The sequence below is a fragment of the Zeus faber genome (assembly GCF_960531495.2).
Source record: "Zeus faber genome assembly, chromosome: 16".
Classification (NCBI taxonomy): Eukaryota; Metazoa; Chordata; class Actinopteri; order Zeiformes; family Zeidae; genus Zeus; species Zeus faber.
In genome coordinates, this window is record NC_137202.1 from 11,728,614 (window position 1) to 11,746,725 (window position 18,112).

An 18,112-nucleotide genomic window follows, 5' to 3' on the forward strand; every position below is an offset into this window, starting at 1 on the left:
AGGGTATCGGAGAGCCCACTCAGCTCTCTTTGCGGCACGACTGTGTTACTCCACTTCCAAGGATGACGGGAGGGTCTTTATTTAGTCACCCACAAACCTTTAACATCAGAGCCTGACTGGAGCGCAAGGCAGCCAGGGTTTTCAGAGGAAGGTCCTGCACATGGAGGCCCTACACATCAGTTAGACGGTCATTTCTTACTCCAAGTATTCCGCTCAGTGTTAATAACAGTGGTGATGGACAATGTGTTCATTTTAATTGTAAAGCAACATAGATTTAGGTTGTCCGCAAGAGCTGCTGAAATTCGAGATACACGTCCATCATCACACCCAACACATGGAAAGGTTCCCGACCTTTAGGTCTGAAAGGATGCTCACAAAGCCACCCCTCCCAATCCCCTCAATTTTCTCACAAAAACAAGTGAATACACATGGAACATATTGAGGAAGCAGCTCCAGCAAGTTGAAGACCATGGTTTGTTCCTTCACTGAGCTCACATCCTGAACCACACGGCTTATCTCCAAAACATTCGGCGGTCGGGAGATGTATATCACGGCCGATAACCTATAAAACAGCTTCAACATGCTCCGCCGCTGTCACGCCGAGAGCTTTGATGCCAAGCCCTCAGAAATGGTAGCACAAGTTTACGTATGAAAAAGAAAAACAAGACTTCGCCTCGAATATCTTCACAGCCGTCGTTGAATACGTGAAAGGGTGGAATTACGCTGTAATTGACTAAGCTATCTGAAGGGAAAAAAAAAAGACTCTTATTCTTGGCGTCCCCACATGCAGGGCCTTATCGCATGTTGACATGCCGCTCTGGCAGCCAGTGGGTAATTGCCTTGTTTTCTTCTCAAACAGCCGAGCCCCAGAGACACCGGGGCCAAGCGGCATCGCAGCACTCCAACACTCTGCATGTGCTACTCATCAACAAGACATTCGTCTGTCTAGACCTACACCTCGCTGCTCCTTCCTCTCTTTTCTACTGGGTTATTACAAGAGCCTCCCACTATCTGCCATATGCTTAAGTCTGGACCAGTTATGGACATTTTGCAGAACATTTTACCTTGATATGAATTTTTACCGTCCACCACTCACTTCCGTTGCTTTCAAACAACATGCTTCTAACTGAATAATGAACAGGTTTAAGCGAAAAACAAAAATTTGTAAACAAATGACACATGGTCGTACGGGTCGTTCCTCTATTGGACAGAAGATTTCCGAGGGAAAATGAAACCAACCAGCAGTGGCGTCACTATTTGCCCTTTGCCGCGCGCACTCCTGCCGCGCGTCTTTTTCAGTCTTTGGAGGCCCCTGCGTCCATAGAGGGGCTTGGCTTTTCATTCATAACAAACTGCAGTCTCCCAGTAGCGTGTGAAATCCACATCAGTTTTCAACTTATGTAGCAGACATATATACCTCCGTCTTAACATGAAGCCTTGTAATGCCACTGGGGTGGTGAGGAGAAATTATTTCAATACGTAATCAAGAAAAATAAAAGAAAACATGAATGAGAGAAAATCACTTTCTGTCAGAAAATCATACCTGGACAACAACGGAGCAACAGCAGCATATTGCATATATTATTAGGATTTGGTGTTCCAACCAAATAAGAACAGATGTTGAGAATGCACAGTATTTTGGTTTGTTTCCTATATTAAGTCTGATTACATTCTAACATGTAAGGAACGGAACCGTGGTTCACTTGGAACTTGAGCGAGTCCCCACTTTTCAGGAGGACCACGGTTCAATTGTTTGGTTCACGCCAGAGTTCGAATGTGTGTTCTCACCTCTCCAAACGCAACGGCTAATGGAGTAAACGCACCATGGTTCGATTAAAACGGACCAAACAGGGTTGGTGTGGAAGCACCCTCACTTTATCTGCTGGAATGATTACAACAGAGAAGTAGAGTGTAGCTTAGCAGTATCTAGATTTGGACAAATGAAACCTCTAATAACTTACAAGATAATTTGGAACGACCTATATGTTTCGTACTGCTGCAAGACTAAACTTTTGCATTCAAGAGGTTGAGAACACACAAACATTCCTCCTCTCCTGAATTATGGGGTCATTTATTAATATACTTGCATGGGAGGTTTGGAATTGCGTCATATTTTAGCCAGATGTACAATTTTGAGACTGACTGACCACTGACTGATTATTGAAAATAACCAGTCAGTGGTCGGCAAAAAAAAATTCTTCACACAGCAGCCACAGACGCTATGGCTGAAAGTGCATGGATCGTTTTTTTTTTTTACTTATATTGAGGAAAGGAACATATAGTCATATAAAAAATATATATATACGTCACAACATTAATTACAGATTTTTTTTTCATACCAGTAGTGATGCTGTGAGTAACAAATGCTGTGAAGTTATTCCAAAGTAATATCAACGGGTTGACGTAACATCTGTAGAGCATTGGTGTTGGAAAGGTTTTGGTGATACCAATACAAAGTCGGAACACTGTTTCCTTACCCTGTGTGTGTAGTCTCCACAGATGCCCTACAGAGAGTGAGGGAATAGTAGATCAGACGCAATCAGGGCTATAAATGAATTAAAATGTTACGTATTGTTCTGACACTCTTTACTTCTCTTGGTTTGAAGAATTTGTGGTACAGTCTACTGTTTTTTTCTAAATTGCATGCACTGCTGGGAATCGATCTATCTGGTAAAATTCCAGTGTGACCGGTTCACAGAATTTCAATTTCATAGCCTACTTTCATGCTACTGCAAATCCCATCTCACCTTATCCCCCTTGGGTCCAGGTTCACCCTGGAGGGTAAAGCAAAGCCACAAAATGAGGATGAGAAAGGGAAACGCAAGCAGTCATTCAATGTACAACGGGCCTATTCAACTGGCAGCCCCCGGGCCAAATGTGGCCCATGTATTAACACGGATTGGCCTTTTGAATACATTTGTAAAACAAAAAGTCTCGCGATTAAATGTAGTTGCATTTCAGAAATAAAGTACCAACAACAATATGACTCGATGCATTTGAGAATATAAAATCTGAGAATATTATCTAGAAACTGATTAGTTACCTGGCCCCCAACAGAATATAGTTGAACACTCTTGATGTACATGCTGTATGATCTAAAATAAAAAAACTTACTGGCTGCCCTTCAGGACCACGCTGACCCTGAAAGACAATAAACATTGGGATGACTGATTAGGAAATGATTCCGATTTTACCCCCAAAAAACATAAAGAATCCATCATGGTGTTGACGTGGCTGCTGGGAAGTCCATCCTAATCACTGGTTCTACACAGGTCCATTCAGCGTGACTTGGGGTGTGCCACTCTAAGTATCTGTCAGAGCCTCCAAAACACTTGATTAATGGACTGGGTTGAAGGGCCCAGTTGGACACATCAAGCGCACCCCATGCCAGCGAACCCCCCTCCCCACACACACACGGGCCACGGAGCCTCCAAACCCGGGACCTTGGAGGGGCCATAGAACCCCTGAACACTCGCCAGGCGACCCCCTCAAAAGCCCCTTTCTCAACACCGTTTGACGTTTGTCAGGAAGAAGCGGGAGGGGGTTAGAAAAAGAGGCTCATTATAGGGCCATTAATCAACATTCAACCTTATTTCGGCAATATCCAGCCCCAACGCTGGCTCCTGGGAAGATGTGTCATTTGAATAAACTGGCGCAGGGTTCCTCCTTCATATGTGAGCCCAAAAACACAAGAGCCCTGCAAACATGATCCAAGCTGGCACAAAAAGAGAAAAAATAACGCCCCCCCTCCCCCCAAAGAAAACTCCACCTCCCTCCCACCACTGCGACGGTTTCCCACCGTCTGGCCGAGACTAATGGTTTTCCAACTACCAGAGGGTGTGATAAAAGCCAGAGTTTGGACATCAGAATAGCTCGTGCCGCAGCATCCGAAAAGGGACGGCTTTTAGAGAAGCTTTTATTTCTTTAACAAATGTATCTTTATTGAGCTTGGCCCAGAGTCGGGCCCCGGATTTCCCACAAGTCTGTGAGAGAAAAGTTGTCAATAAACACGTGTATATGCCGGGGAGCAAGAGAGGAAGGAACCGGAGGGTTTTCCAGCGGTCCCACTGAAGTGGCTTCGGCTTCAGCGCGTTTCTTGTTTTCTGAAGCCATCGTTGAGTCTAGAGCGGCCCTGGGAGGTGGAGGATGGGGTTTAGCTTGGAGGGTTTGGGGTCTCGGGTCTCGGTTTGGGGTGGAGGGTTTGTGTGGAGATGAAGGTTTGGCGTGGTGGAGGGTTTGGGTGAGGGGTTTGGGTGGAGGGATTGGGTTTGGGGTGGAGGGTTTGTGTGGAGGGTTTGGGTTGGAGGTGGTGGGTTTGGGGTTGAGATCTGGGTTTGGGGTGGATGGTTTGTGTGGAGGTTCAGGTTTGTCGTGGTGGAGGGTGTGGGTTGGAGGTGATGGGTTTGGGGTTGAGATCTGGGTTTGGGGTGGAGGGTTTGGGTTGGGAGGTGAAGGGTTTGGGGTTGAGATCTCGGTTTGGGGTGTATGGTTTTGGAAGGAGGGTTTAGAATGGAGGGTTTGGGGTGTAGGGTTTGAGGTAGAGGTTCAGGTAAAGGGTTTGGGGTGGAGAGTTTGGGGTTGGGGTGAAGGCTTCACCAAGCCAAAGAGAAGCGGTGGACCGCCAACCCCCACCCCTACTTAAATCCTCTACCTCCACCCCAAACCCTCCACCGCTTCTCTTTGGCTTGGTAACAGCAGAATAACAGCGAAGCCATTATTTACATCCTTAGCCGTCCAGAAGGATGTCAGAGAACCTGATGATGGAGCATCAAGCTGTTCGTTCCTTCATAATGTGTTTGGATGTAGGCGTAAAGTGCAGACTCTTCTTCATCTTCTTCTTCTTCTTTTGCTTCTTCTTCAGCCAGAGTGCATGACTCAAAAAAATCCCTCCAGAGTGTGGAAACCTACATCCTAACTCTTCTGTATCGTCTTCCTATACAAACAGGACGACCACCGCCATCCCATTACTCTGCACATAAATAAAGCTCGCTACTCTGGGTTTATTTTACAGATTTTGTGGGGAGTGGAATCGCGGTACTAACTGGGTAAACAACTTTCTTATATTATACTTAAATAGGAAAAAAAAGGTTATTTGTGTTAACCTGTCTGCGTGTGACGGGTCTAACATACTGTTTGTATTTAAATTGGATATCAAACTGCGCTTACCATGTCTCCCTTCAGTCCGTTCTGTCCCTGTGTGAACACACAAAGCCAGTGCAGGTGGTAAATCAACTAAAGCCAGATCTAAACAGACACCTGGCCTTGACTTTCCTCTGGACAGACTTCTTAAAAAATACCAATAACATCTTTAACAGCAGCCAGTAAATGGCGCTAATGGCACTAATAGAGATTTTATTACAATAATGACCACAATCATTCTTAACTTAATTAGGCTCATTACCATGTCATATGGTGCCGGGTTCTGGGCACACACCAAAAAAACAACGACTACATTACTCAATTTTATCACGTTTTACGAAGAAGTGTGTGTGTGTGTGTGTGTGTGTGTGTGTGTGTGTGTGTGTGTGTGTGTGTGTGGGGCTACTCACAGCTTTGCCGTCCAACCCAATCGGACCCTGGAGTGAAAAAGAAGAGATGGAGATGTTTAGGTAACAATGATTACAGGTTAATACACAGGCGTCGCTACTCTGACTACTGTGTTGGTTTCTGTTTCATGGGTTTTTTTAGGGGTGAAATGGTAGTAAAATGAAACAAAATATTCTGCAAAGTTCTAAAGGTTCCGATATTATGGATACAATTATAGTGATAATCATCAATATGTAATAATGAAATAATAATGATTATATAACATAATAATGTAATAACAATGATATTACAATAATGATTACAATAATGTAATAAAAATAGCAGTAATAATAATGTAATAACTATGTTTAGAAACATTTTTACTAAACCAGGGGGTATTTTTTTTTTAACTAGTACAGCATTTAACATTTATTATTGTAAGAAAACTAGTCAAAAGATTAAATTTAAAAGAAATAATCACTGGACCACACGGTACTATTTTATTCACTGCATTGTCAATAAAATACAGTTACTTAACTCACCGGAAAGCCTGGAAATCCTCTGGTTCCCGGTTGTCCCTAAAAACGAGAAAAAAAAAAAAAAAGAATGAGTGTGTTTTGAGGTTTCAGAGAGAGTCTGATGAGGAAACCTGCTGAAAGGGGGGTCACAACATCCTTCCCCTGTCGCCCTCCCTCCATGCGGTTACGCATTTTGGACGCCGCCGTAATTGACTTTGACAGAGGAAGTGATACCACAGACTATGGGGACTATTTCTTGTTAATCATTAAGTTTGATGTATATTGTCATATTTTATTGTGTACCGTTACAGTAACCATTAGTTTTTTATTGTATATGTTCACATTTTTCCATTGCTTTATTTGGCTATTTTTCAATATGAGTTGCTGTGACACTGCACCCTCCACAGATAAATAAAGTATCTATCCATCTATCTATCTATAAAAAATAGCCAAGTAAACAAAAACTGCAAAACACACAAAAATATACAGTATATACAAAATAGCCATAATTATTTTCCATTCACATAGACTTGGGAAATATTAATTTGGATGTTGATATCGTTCTTGTGTATGACTGATGCTGCAGATATCCCCCAAACTGGTCTATCCAGGAACCTGGCCGGGTCTGAAACCAGTTCAGTACTGGAGAATATTCAGTCGGTCCAACCCGCTGGGATCCTGACGTGCCTCTGCCGGACTGACTGAACCCTTTATGCTCAGACCTTTGTCTCCGACTGCGGCCCACTTTGTGCGCAGCCTGCTATTCATTAAAAACGGCAATTATCATTCAGGAAGAGTGGGCACGCGCGCGCACACACACACACACACACACACACACACACACACACACACACACACACACACACACACACACACACACACACACACACACACACACACACACACACACACACACACACACACACACCACAAAGTTGTAATAATTACTGATGTGAAAACCAGATGTCCTGTGCTCTTAAGTGGCTACGAATAATGGTTGTGCCATCCCCACTATTCTCCGCTCTTAAATGGAACAAAATAAAAAGTTAGAAGAGGAAAGAGAAATGTGTTTTTTTTGTTTGTTTTATGTAAAGGGATATCCTTATCTTTCAGTATCTTTATCCTATCTTATCCTAGCTTATCCTGCCGCTCATGGTGACATCAGATTATGTTTCAGCTGTTTTGGAAATGAGAGTAAAGGATGATGTCTGATGCGTCAAAGTCAAGACTCGAGCGGATTGAATCTCATTAACAGCCAGTTAGTTAGTCAGTCAATTATAGTTAGAATTGGTTTATTGACATCTTACATTTCCCCACATTGTAAGGAAGTAGCTCTTTGGACTTCCTGAGGAACTGAACCCATCGTGATCAAGTCAAGATTTTGAGCCCTCACAAGTAATCTGTGATATTTCTCCAAATTAAGTCATTGCCATACACAGTATTCCCCCATCATACTGTATTCAAAGACATTCTTGAGTCGCAAGGGTTTAGCTGCGAAAGTAAAAGAACCGTAAGCCGATTCTTTCCAATTCTATCAAATTGGTCAATTCACACAACTGAACAAAAAGTCCTGTTGTTTGTGTTTTACGATCCTGATATGTTAAACAAAAGCATCCTGCCACGGTGGCTGGCTAATAAAACGCTTCTTTTTTTGCAGATTCAATGGGAGCGTATCGAGAGGGAGCGGCCATTAAACGTGAGCCAGGGCTTTATTAGGTGTAGGCTGAAGTGAAGACACTTACAGGAGGTCCTCTCGGCCCAATGATGGACAGGCCCGGCTCCCCTGGTGCTCCCTACGGACAGAGCAAATGACAGTGAGAAGATAAAACAAAGCCTGAGAAAGACAATTCACCATTAGTTTTCTCACCACCTCGATGCAGCACCGTAAGGGATCTGGTGTTTTCTTACGGTGATGAATGGTGATAGGAGAACGAGGCAAATACTACATCTGATATATGTTAGGCATATGGTGTTTCTAGTTCCAACACATAAACACTTCTCCTCATCTAATTATGGCACTTGGGTGCACATGCAAGTGTTAGTGTCCAAATTTACTATCGCATCCAGCCCGGTGCAAAGGGTTATGTTTTTAGGGACCGCAGGTCGTAACTTGAAAACTTCATTTGAAAGCTCGGCCACAGTGCTGTGCAAACAGCAGAGATCCTCTGGGCTCCGGCTCTGGCACAAAACGTCTGATTTGCACCATGACGGCCGGGGTCCATGAACCCCCCGTAGACCCTAAATCGCACAAAAGCGCCGGGGCCAGACTGGCCCCACTCCGGTTACCAGCACTTTCCCTAATTATCTTATGTCTCTCCAAAGGAAACTCTATCACCAAGGACCTACTTGATCCACCGAAAGAAAAGTTGATTCTTTAAGGGTTTCTGAACACATGCCTTCTTGGGGATGGTGAGCATTTCTTTTCACACCGTTGGGTTGATGCAACTGGCAGTGCATTTATTGCAAAAGCGGGGAGAAAATGGAAAGGTGGTTGGTGGAAAATGAGAGCGACTGTATCCTACTTGGTGATGGAGAGAGAGGCGCAGCAGGCAAGAAAAGGTGAAAATCTACAGATATACCTTTGTCCAGGGATTGGATTACTGTGGTTGAGACAGGCCCATGTAACAAGCTAGACTTGCACCAGCAAGCAGCCAAAGCAAACACAGTCATGAAACCAAGTGCTGTGAAATAGCGAGCAGACAAGGGCTTCATCCATTTAATTTTGCTCCAAATGGAATTGTCTCCCGCCTACAAAAACAGGAGTACTCTGCCATTCTAATTCCGAGCCCTTTTCTGCCCTCTCCGAGGTAGTGGGTTCTCTCCCTTTTCCCTCTTGATTCTGGTTGTGTTTACCAGTCTAATTGGCCCGCATGCCTGCACAGGAAAACCACACAACCAATTTGTTTTATGAGTGTGGCGTTCTGGAGACGCTACAGTGTAATCATCAGGACGGTGCTTATAGAGAAGGTGCGCGGCCAAGTCGTCTTTCCTGATCTGCTCCTCAGCTCTTCATCCCCCTTTTTTCTCTCTCCTGGCAGTGGAATCCCTATCGCCATACTTCTCTCACTTCCACCGCATTGTCTCTCTCACTCTCCAAGAAGTCACATTACTATCCCTGCTGTCTCACAAGTCCCCGTCACAATTCATAGAAATGGAAAAAAGGGCAGACTATAGAGGACCATAAAAAAGAAGTATGGCTATTAATTTAAATATGACTGAAGAATGCAGCACGTTTCACCTTCCACATTGGCCTCGCACGTCACAAATCACACTGCGTTTTGTTGAAAGCCAATCTGCAGAGCTGCTGCCTCGGGCTTGGACACAAACAATAGGAAGGCGTGAAATAAAAGCTTTTACAAATGTGGTGTGTAAGAAAGTTGAGAGGCCGTCAAAGCTACAGTCGCATTCCTTCACAGCTTGTCAAGGTGTTAGCGATGTCTTCTACATGATGCTATGGTCAGCCAGTGAACTATAGTGTTCCCTCCATGGTTTCGACTCAATACCTCTTCATGTGCACGACTGTGGCCTAAAAGTGATATAAAAGTCAATCCACTCACTTTAGGGAGTCTTAAATTAGTGCGTAGAGGCACTTATTTGGGACCAATTTTTAAGATTGTGTTTCATAATGTACAACAGCAAGTAATCCAACCAGGGTGGGAAAATCCTTTTCAGAATGTGACCTTTGTGCCTTTTTAGAATCACTACCCAAAGAATCCTGACATAATTCATCTGCTACCTGTATACTGTATACTTTCCAGTGCACATGTCTACACTTCCCAGCCGCCAAAACGCGCCACCCACTACGTCTGATCCTAGCTGTGGCTTAAGTGACAACCTATTTATACGGCGGTGCACTCTGATCTACTCATGCCACTGCGACTGACTGTTGCAAGTGAACTCTGATGACCAATGTTAAGAAACGAGAACAAAAAAGACATAAAGCCAAAGCCAACAGGGTAAATATATATACAGTGTATATATATATACAGTGTGTGTGTGTGTGTGTGTGTGTGTGTGTGTGTGTGTGTGTGTATATATGTAGATAGAGAGAGAGAGAGATAGAGAGAGAGAGAGAGAGAGAGAGAGAGAGAGAGAGAGAGAGAGAGAGAGAGAGAGAGAGAGATGTGATAAATATTGTGGAATACATTGTTTTTTTGCAAACTTGTAGAAGAGAAAGGGTTTGTCCTAATTCTAGATGCTGCTAAACTTACCTTCCCCCCTGCATGTCCTTTAAAGCCCTGGGATCAATCACAGCAGAACCAGTCGCATGCAAAGGATCGGGAAGGAAGAGAAATACGAGAGAGAGAGAGAGAGAGAGAGAGAGAGAGAGAGAGAGAGAGAGAGAGAGAGAGAGAAAGAGAGAGGGACCGGTATTAGAGATATGAAGAGGGCACGGGACATGCAGAGGTGGTCAAATGGTAATGGTGGGGTTTTGGGTTTTGGGAGCGGGGTAGTCCGAGCGATCTGAGAGTAATGGTGTCAAAAAAACAAGCATAAATGTCTGGTATGTGGGTTAAGAACCAAAAAATAAATAAATATATATATATATATATATATATAATAACGGCAGAAATATTTCTGTGATTAGGTGCCTAAGGACCACAGCATTCTAGACAATTAGAATTATTGAGTGCTCCACGTTGAGTGTGAGGAGGGTTTTGAAGCAAGTGATGCATTGAGGTCACGGCCCTAGAAAGTGGAAATCCTCTGCTGCTCAGAAGAGCTGGGGGTAAAGTGGTAAAATCTTATCCATATGCTGCAGATAGAATTGCCTTGAAACACGTCCAAAATATACACACATGATATGGAGGGCCCACCCTGGGGGTGAGGGTGGGGACTTGCCTCCGGAATAAAGGGAATGTTTTATCAACTTCACCACAGTTTTGACAACTGTGTGTAAATGAAAAATGGTGCAATGTTTTACGGGCAAAGGCTCCTGTAGAAGTTGCTGTAGGATGTACAATTCATCAGCATAGGTTTGCTATTTTTCAACCTCAGCCTGATTAAAATGTTGGTTCCTATTATTCATAGCTGTTCATAAAGAAACCTCACTGAACACTTCACTGTTTACTAGTGAGAAACTTTCCACTCTGCTGCAGCCTCTCACTGTGCTTCAATGCAGTCCAGTGGGGAAAGTTTTAAGCCTTAAAACTTAAATCTGAAGATTTAAAAACACTAAAACTCCATTAAAGTTGGATGTGTCTTAGTGTATTTTTGGAATATTTTTTCATTATATATTATAACATTATAACATATCTTATAACATTATTATTAACTTGTTTTTGCATTTGGCACAGTGCATTGCACTGCTGCCTCACAGCAAGAAGGTCCTGGGTTCAATTCCCGCCTGGGGCACTGTTGGCACCGCGCTCCAGTGGGTTATCTCCCAATTAGGAGCCTTTCTGTGTGGAGTTTGCATGTTCTCCCTGTGCTCACATGGTTTCCTCCTTGTAACATCAGTTAGGACCCCCACCAAAAACATGCAGAACATCGTTGTCTGACCAGCAATGGACACTTGTAATTGGTCCCCGGGCGCGTCGCTGTATGCTGCCCACTGCTCCTGACTGCTCCCCGGAGGAAGGACAAGCCAGGATGGGTTGAAAGCAGAGAACTCATTTCACCTGCCACCATTTGAAGCATGTGTGTGTGTGTTGGTCGCCGCCGCCGCATAAGTGCATGTGTTGTGGTGTGATAAATAATCTTCTTCTTCTACAGTACATCCAGAGTGTAGCGCTAGCAGGTTGCCAGTAGGGAGCACGCGGCTTCCTGTTTCTAGTCTCTTGCATTACTGTGAATGTAGCCAGTCAATAAAATCCTGAAAGAATGTTAAATTATGATTTTTTTTTTAGTGTAATACTGTATACCCTGTTAGACTCAAGAGTAAAGGTGTTATGAAAGTGAGGTGTTGTGAACAGTTATAAATGATGGAAACCAACATTTTAATAAGGCCTGGTTTGAAAAATACCCTTCATTTAACACTAAAATCATATGCGCCTCTATCCATAACTCTAAATCTGAGACAGATTACCTTGTTTCAATTATGGATTCCCACATGGATGATGATGTCATTTGAGTGTTCAAGTTAGATACAGAGTCTCTATCTGTGTCTTTTCTTCCAAAGACGTTATTAACAAACATAGATCTCCTAGATCAATAGATAAAATTGTCATTGCTGTAAAATACCAAATAATTAACCTTTACTCAGCATAGTTAATACAAAACATTTTCCAGAGTGTATAAATACATTTAATAAAGGATATGTTCCTCATTTTTGACAGCCTGTGCAGCTATCCTTAAAATGACCAATATGCAACAAAGAGCATTTGTGCCCAGTGACCTGTCTCATGGAGAAAAGTACTTTATGCCGTGATACTGTGCCACTCACCATTCTTCCAGGAATTCCCATACTTCCTTTGTCACCCTATTAAGCAACGCAAAGCCAAACAAAACAGCAGTCAACATGAGGTTTCGCTCCAAATACTACACCCCTGAAAGGATACCACGACATTCCACATTGCATCGATAGCCGTTGGGAAGATTTTAGAATTAGTTAGAATTTGCTACGGTTAACAAATTGTCTCTTTTGTTCATAGACATTAACAACATGAAAAAAAGTTTTTTTCCCCTGCAAACTGTGAAAAATGCAAAGATTGTGTGAAAAAATTGTGTGCTGGAATGGTGAAAAAGATCAGGGTATCCATTTCAGGTGTATGATAATAATCTGTTTTAATTCACCTGTGTTAAGGGCCTAAATTAGCTAGAATGACAGACAAACTGTAAGGGTTAAAGCTACGATGATGCAGGCATGCCCAAGACAATACAATAATAAAAATGCATGTATTATTTTCTAATTGGAATACCCACTGACAATATAAATACGCTCATACTGCTATATTCAAACTATATTCAACTAATTCAATCAGCATCGTGAAATAGAGTATCTTCACCTTTTTTTTAATGTTTTTATGTTTTCAGTGATAAATCAGTCTAAAAATCTGTTACAATCTGTAATCTGTTAAAACCTGTAGCATTTTGTAAACTGTGACAATTTGTACCAATCTGTAATCTGTTACAATCTGTAACAATCTGTATCAATCTGTAATGTTACAATCTGTAACAATCTGTAATGTTACAATCTGTAACAATCTGTAATGTTACAATCTGTAACAATCTGTAACATTACAGATTGTTACAGATTGTAACAATCTGTAATGTTACAATCTGTAACAATCTGTAATGTTACAATCTGTAACAATCTGTAATGTTACAATCTGAAGCAATTTGTAAACTGTTACAATCGGTACTGTTACAATCTGTAACAATCTATAATGTTACCATCTGTAGCAATCTGTAATCTGTTTAAATCTGTTACAATCTGTAACAATCTGTAATCTGTTTAAATCTGTTACAATATGTAACAATCCGTAACAATCTGTAATGTTACAACCTGTAGCAATTTGTAATCTGTTACAATCTGTAATTGTTTAAATCTGTTACAATCTGTACTAATCCGTAAAAATCTGTAACAATCTGTAATGTTACAATCTGAAGCAATTTGTAATCTGTTTCAATCGGTACTGTTATAATCTGTAACAATCTGTAATGTTACAATCTGTAGCAATCTGTAATGTTACAATCTGTAACAATCTGTAATGTTACAATCTGTAGCAATCTGTAATGTTACAATCTGTAGCAATCTTCACTGTTACAATCTGTAACAATCCGTACTGTTACAATCTGGAACAATCTGTAATGTTACCATCTGTAGCAATCTGTAATCTCTTACAATCTGCAGCAATTTGTAATCTGTTACAATCTGTAATCTGTTTAAATGTGTTACAATCTGTAACAATCTGTAACAATCTGTAACAATCTGTAATGTTACAACCAGTAGCAATTTGTAATCTGTTACAATCTGTAGCAATCTGTAATCTGTTTAAATCTGTTACAATCTGTACTAATCTGTAACAATCTGTAATGTTACAATCTGTATCAATCTGTAATGTTACAATCTGAAGCAATTTGTAATCTGTTACAATCGGCACTGTTACAATCTGTAATGTTACAATCTGTAGCAATCTGTAATGTTACAATCTGTAGCAATCTGTAATGTTACAATCTGAAGCAATTTGTAAGATTTTACAATCGGTACTGTTACAATCTGTAATGTTACCATCTGTAGCAATCTGTAATCTGTTACAATCTGTAGCAATTTGTAATCTGCTCCAATCTGTAATCTGTTACAATCTGTAGCAATTTGTAATCTGTTACAATCTGTAGCAATCTGTAATCTGTTTAAATCTGTTACAATCTGTAACAATCTGTAATCTGTTACAATCTGTAACAATCCGTAACAATCTGTAACAATCTGTAACAATCTGTAATGTTACAACCTGTAGCAATTTGTAATCTGTTACAATCTGTAGCAATCTGTAATCTGTTTAAATCACAATCTGTTTAAATTACAATCTGTACTAATCCGTAACAATCTGTAACAATCTGTAATGTTACAATCTGTATCAATCTGTAATGTTACAATCTGAAGCAATTTGTAATCTCTTACAATCTGTATCAATCTGTAATGTTACAATCTGAAGCAATTTGTAATCTGTTACAATCTGAAGCAATTTGTTATCTGTTACAATCGGTACTGTTACAATCTGTAACAATCTGTAATGTTACAATCTGTAACAATCTGTAATCTTTTTCAATCTGTAACAATCTTTAATCTGTGCACTCTGCAATGTTACAATATCTAACAATCTGTAATGTTACAATCCGTATCAATCTGTACAGTTACAATCTGAAGCAATGTGTAATCTGTTACAATCGGTACTGTTACAATCTGTAGCAATCTGTAATGTTACAATCTGAAGCAATGTGTAATGTTACAATCTGAAGCAATTTGTAATCTGTTACAATCGGTACTGTTACAATCTGTAACAATCTGTTAATTACAATCTGTAGCAAACTGTAATCTGTTTAAATCTGTTACAATCTGTAACAATCCGTAACAATCTGTAACAATATGTAATGTTACAATCTGTCATCTGTAATGTCACAATCTGTAATCTGTTAAAATCTGTAATCTGTTAAGATTTGTACCACTCTAATCTGTAACAATCTGTAATCTGTTACAATCTGTAACAACCTGTAATGTTACAATCTGTCACCACCTGTAATGTTACAATCTGCAGCAATCTGTTATCTGTTATAACCTGTAACATTTATAACCTGTAACAATTTGTAATCTGTTACAATCTGTAACAATCTGTAACCTGTTAAAATCTGTAACAATCTGTAATCTTTTACAATCGGTAACAATCTGTAATCTGTGCACTCTGTAATGTTACAATATGTAACAATCTGTAATGTTACAATCTGTAATGTTACAATCTGTAATATGTTACTATTGGTAATGTTACAATCTGTAACAATTTGAAATCTATTACAATCTGTAACAATTCAAAAACAAACGTATTACAGTTGTTACAGATTGTAACAACTGTAATCTGTTACAATCTGTAACAATCTGTAATGTTACAATCTGTGACAATATGCAATATGTTACAATCTGTAATCTGTAACAATCTGTAATCTGTTACAATCTGTAATCTGTTACAATCTCTAACAATATGTAATCCATTACAACCTGTAACAATCTATATTCTGTTACCACCTGTTACAATAAATCACAATCTGTAACAATCTGAAATATGTTGCAATCTATAACAACTGCAATGACTTCATTATATGAAATTGATAATTCCTACAGAACTGACGTCACCCTCTGGTGGTGGGCCGTGCATCTGCAACCAAGAGTCCTTAAGTGTTGATAACATCTATCATGTCCGTCAATAGTCTTCAAACTGTGCCATGGAGCATTTCAAACCAATTAAGTAACATAGTGTCGTCACCAGGGACCCAGAAGAGGGACAACTTGATTCATTTAAGTGTGTGTGAGTTTTCTCTGTTTTGATATGAAATTAGGTATGATTGATTGATGATTGATATGATGAAACACCTGAATTTCCCCCCCACAGATTAGTTCAGTGTGATCTTATTTCACCTTTCTGGTCATTTGACATCCCAATGCTGAGCAACAGCACATTGGCACCAAAGACACAGCAGCATGTTTCAGTGTTAAAACTGAAGGTGTTTTGCTTTTCGGAAAAACAAGAAGTTCCCTAGAGATGGTTGGTCGGCTTGTCTAAGTCAACTGGGAATTAAATAAATAAATACATAAATACATATATTTTTCAACTACAGTCTCGGGAGACTGGCTGGTTTAAACAGGATCACAGCGATCTCTGTCCAAGGTTCTGATTTTAACTCAGGGCTTCCATGATCGAAAGACTTCCTTTCGCACTTTAGAGGATTAAAGCAAAACTGATTATTTTTTACGACCACAGAATATAAATTACCATTTTTTTCCACGCACACGTGCACGCACACACACACACACACACACACCAAATGGCTGACCAACGGCACCTGCACCCACTTGCCACTACTTACACTACTACAGCCGAAATGTAGACACGGCCAGAACATATTTGCAGATGTGTATTTAGTAACTAATAGGAGATAGAATATATTTATATAATATATTATGGTTGAAATATTAATGGTTTTACATTACATTAATGATGGATTTTACTATGTGGCTATAAGTCAATAACCAACGCATTAGGGTGAATTACATGAAAACGGCTTCTTGTGGTCAGCTCCACATGGATGTTAAAACGATACGTCAATATTTTAGGTCCATAGTGTGTGTGTGTGTGTGTGTGTGTGTGTGTGTGTGTGTGTGTGTGTGTGTGACTATGGGTGGAAATATGTTTTTATAATCCATCGATCACTCAAGGTCTACATTCTTCTCCTTTGTTCAAAAATCACACTGGAAATAAACCACATTCTATGGAAACATCGCACGCTGATTCAAATTCAGAGAGGTCCCATTTAAAAAAACCCCCCAAAAAAAAACATCCTTTCAGTTGAACTCCACTCCTGATTTCATTTCCAGTTGACAGGAATCATCAATCATTTATTCTGGAAAGAATCTCATTCTGTCTTTGACACAAACTATCAGCTAATCTCTTATAACTCCTCACCGCCACCCCCTACCCCGCCACCAGAAAAAACTCCTCAAAACGAGGCCCGTCTCTGCCTCAGACTGTATTACGAGCTTAAGAAGGGGGTTTCTGGTCGGAAGTGGCAACTCGTGGTAGAGGTCAGATATTGGACGACCATTTGTCGCCATCTTGGAGGCTGTGGGGGTTTTCAGCACTGGAGGAGATTAGATGTGTTAAGAGTGATAGGAAAGCCAGAAAAAATAGGAAGAAGAAATATAAGTGTAAAGAGAGAAAAAGAGGGTCCGAGTTTATACAGATTTTTTTACAGCAGTCCAATGTTGTAATGTATATATAAGCTCTGTATGAACTCAGTCCCTTCTTTTCATTTACAACCGATGTCTCCTTACTGAGAAGCTGTCATTTGTGCAGTGGTACGGATCATTCCGATTCACTTTTTAATTCCCCATATGATCCAATTTATGCCTCATATTATTATTTTATGTGAATTGTCATTATATTCCAAATCAACTCTCAACATTCTCAATAAAGAGAGCAGGGAGATCTAGACAGAGCCCACAGTTCACACAGGCAAACAGAGAAATTCGGGACAGAAGTTAAAAGACAAGTTACCGGAAAGCCTGCACGTCCAGGAGGACCCTGAAAAAGGGGGTGACAGAAAATTGGTACAAAAGGAAAGCAAACTTCCAATATGACAGAAAAGTCCACATTTGCAAAATGAATGCCAGGCCAGAATAAAATGGTGAGCAATTTATTTTGAAAACCATTGCTCAAAGGTTATTTATATCTGCATTTATCTGCATATAGTATAATTTTTTCTATGCATGAATCCATTTTGATTTGGCCTTCAGGGTTCAGTAAAGCAAGCAAGCACCTAGAAGGAAACAGCATTCCACAGCTAGAGAACAGAGGCATGAAGATAATGCATGAAGTCGTTCAGGTCCACCTTAATAACAAACCGCACTTCCGCAGTTC

At 40.6% G+C, this 18,112-nt stretch overlaps 1 protein-coding gene across 9 annotated transcripts in view; it reads right to left on the minus strand.

The window, feature by feature from the left end:
- The window catches only part of col13a1 (collagen, type XIII, alpha 1), a 57,612-nt gene extending 39,842 nt beyond the window's left edge, over nt 1–17,770 (minus strand). For all 9 annotated transcript variants that reach the window (XM_080016550.1, XM_080016556.1, XM_080016555.1 and 6 more), the window contains exons 1-9: nt 17,750–17,770; nt 12,430–12,465; nt 7,787–7,837; nt 6,069–6,104; nt 5,550–5,576; nt 5,167–5,193; nt 3,115–3,141; nt 2,748–2,774; nt 2,478–2,504 (exon numbers count right to left, since the gene is read on the minus strand). In XM_080016550.1, coding sequence (XP_079872676.1) covers nt 2,478–2,504; nt 2,748–2,774; nt 3,115–3,141; nt 5,167–5,193; nt 5,550–5,576; nt 6,069–6,104; nt 7,787–7,837; nt 12,430–12,450 — 243 coding nt within the window. In that variant the 5' untranslated portion in view covers nt 12,451–12,465; nt 17,750–17,770. The remainder of the gene's footprint in view (nt 1–2,477; nt 2,505–2,747; nt 2,775–3,114; nt 3,142–5,166; nt 5,194–5,549; nt 5,577–6,068; nt 6,105–7,786; nt 7,838–12,429; nt 12,466–17,749) is intronic.
- Nucleotides 17,771–18,112: the final 342 nt, after the last annotated feature.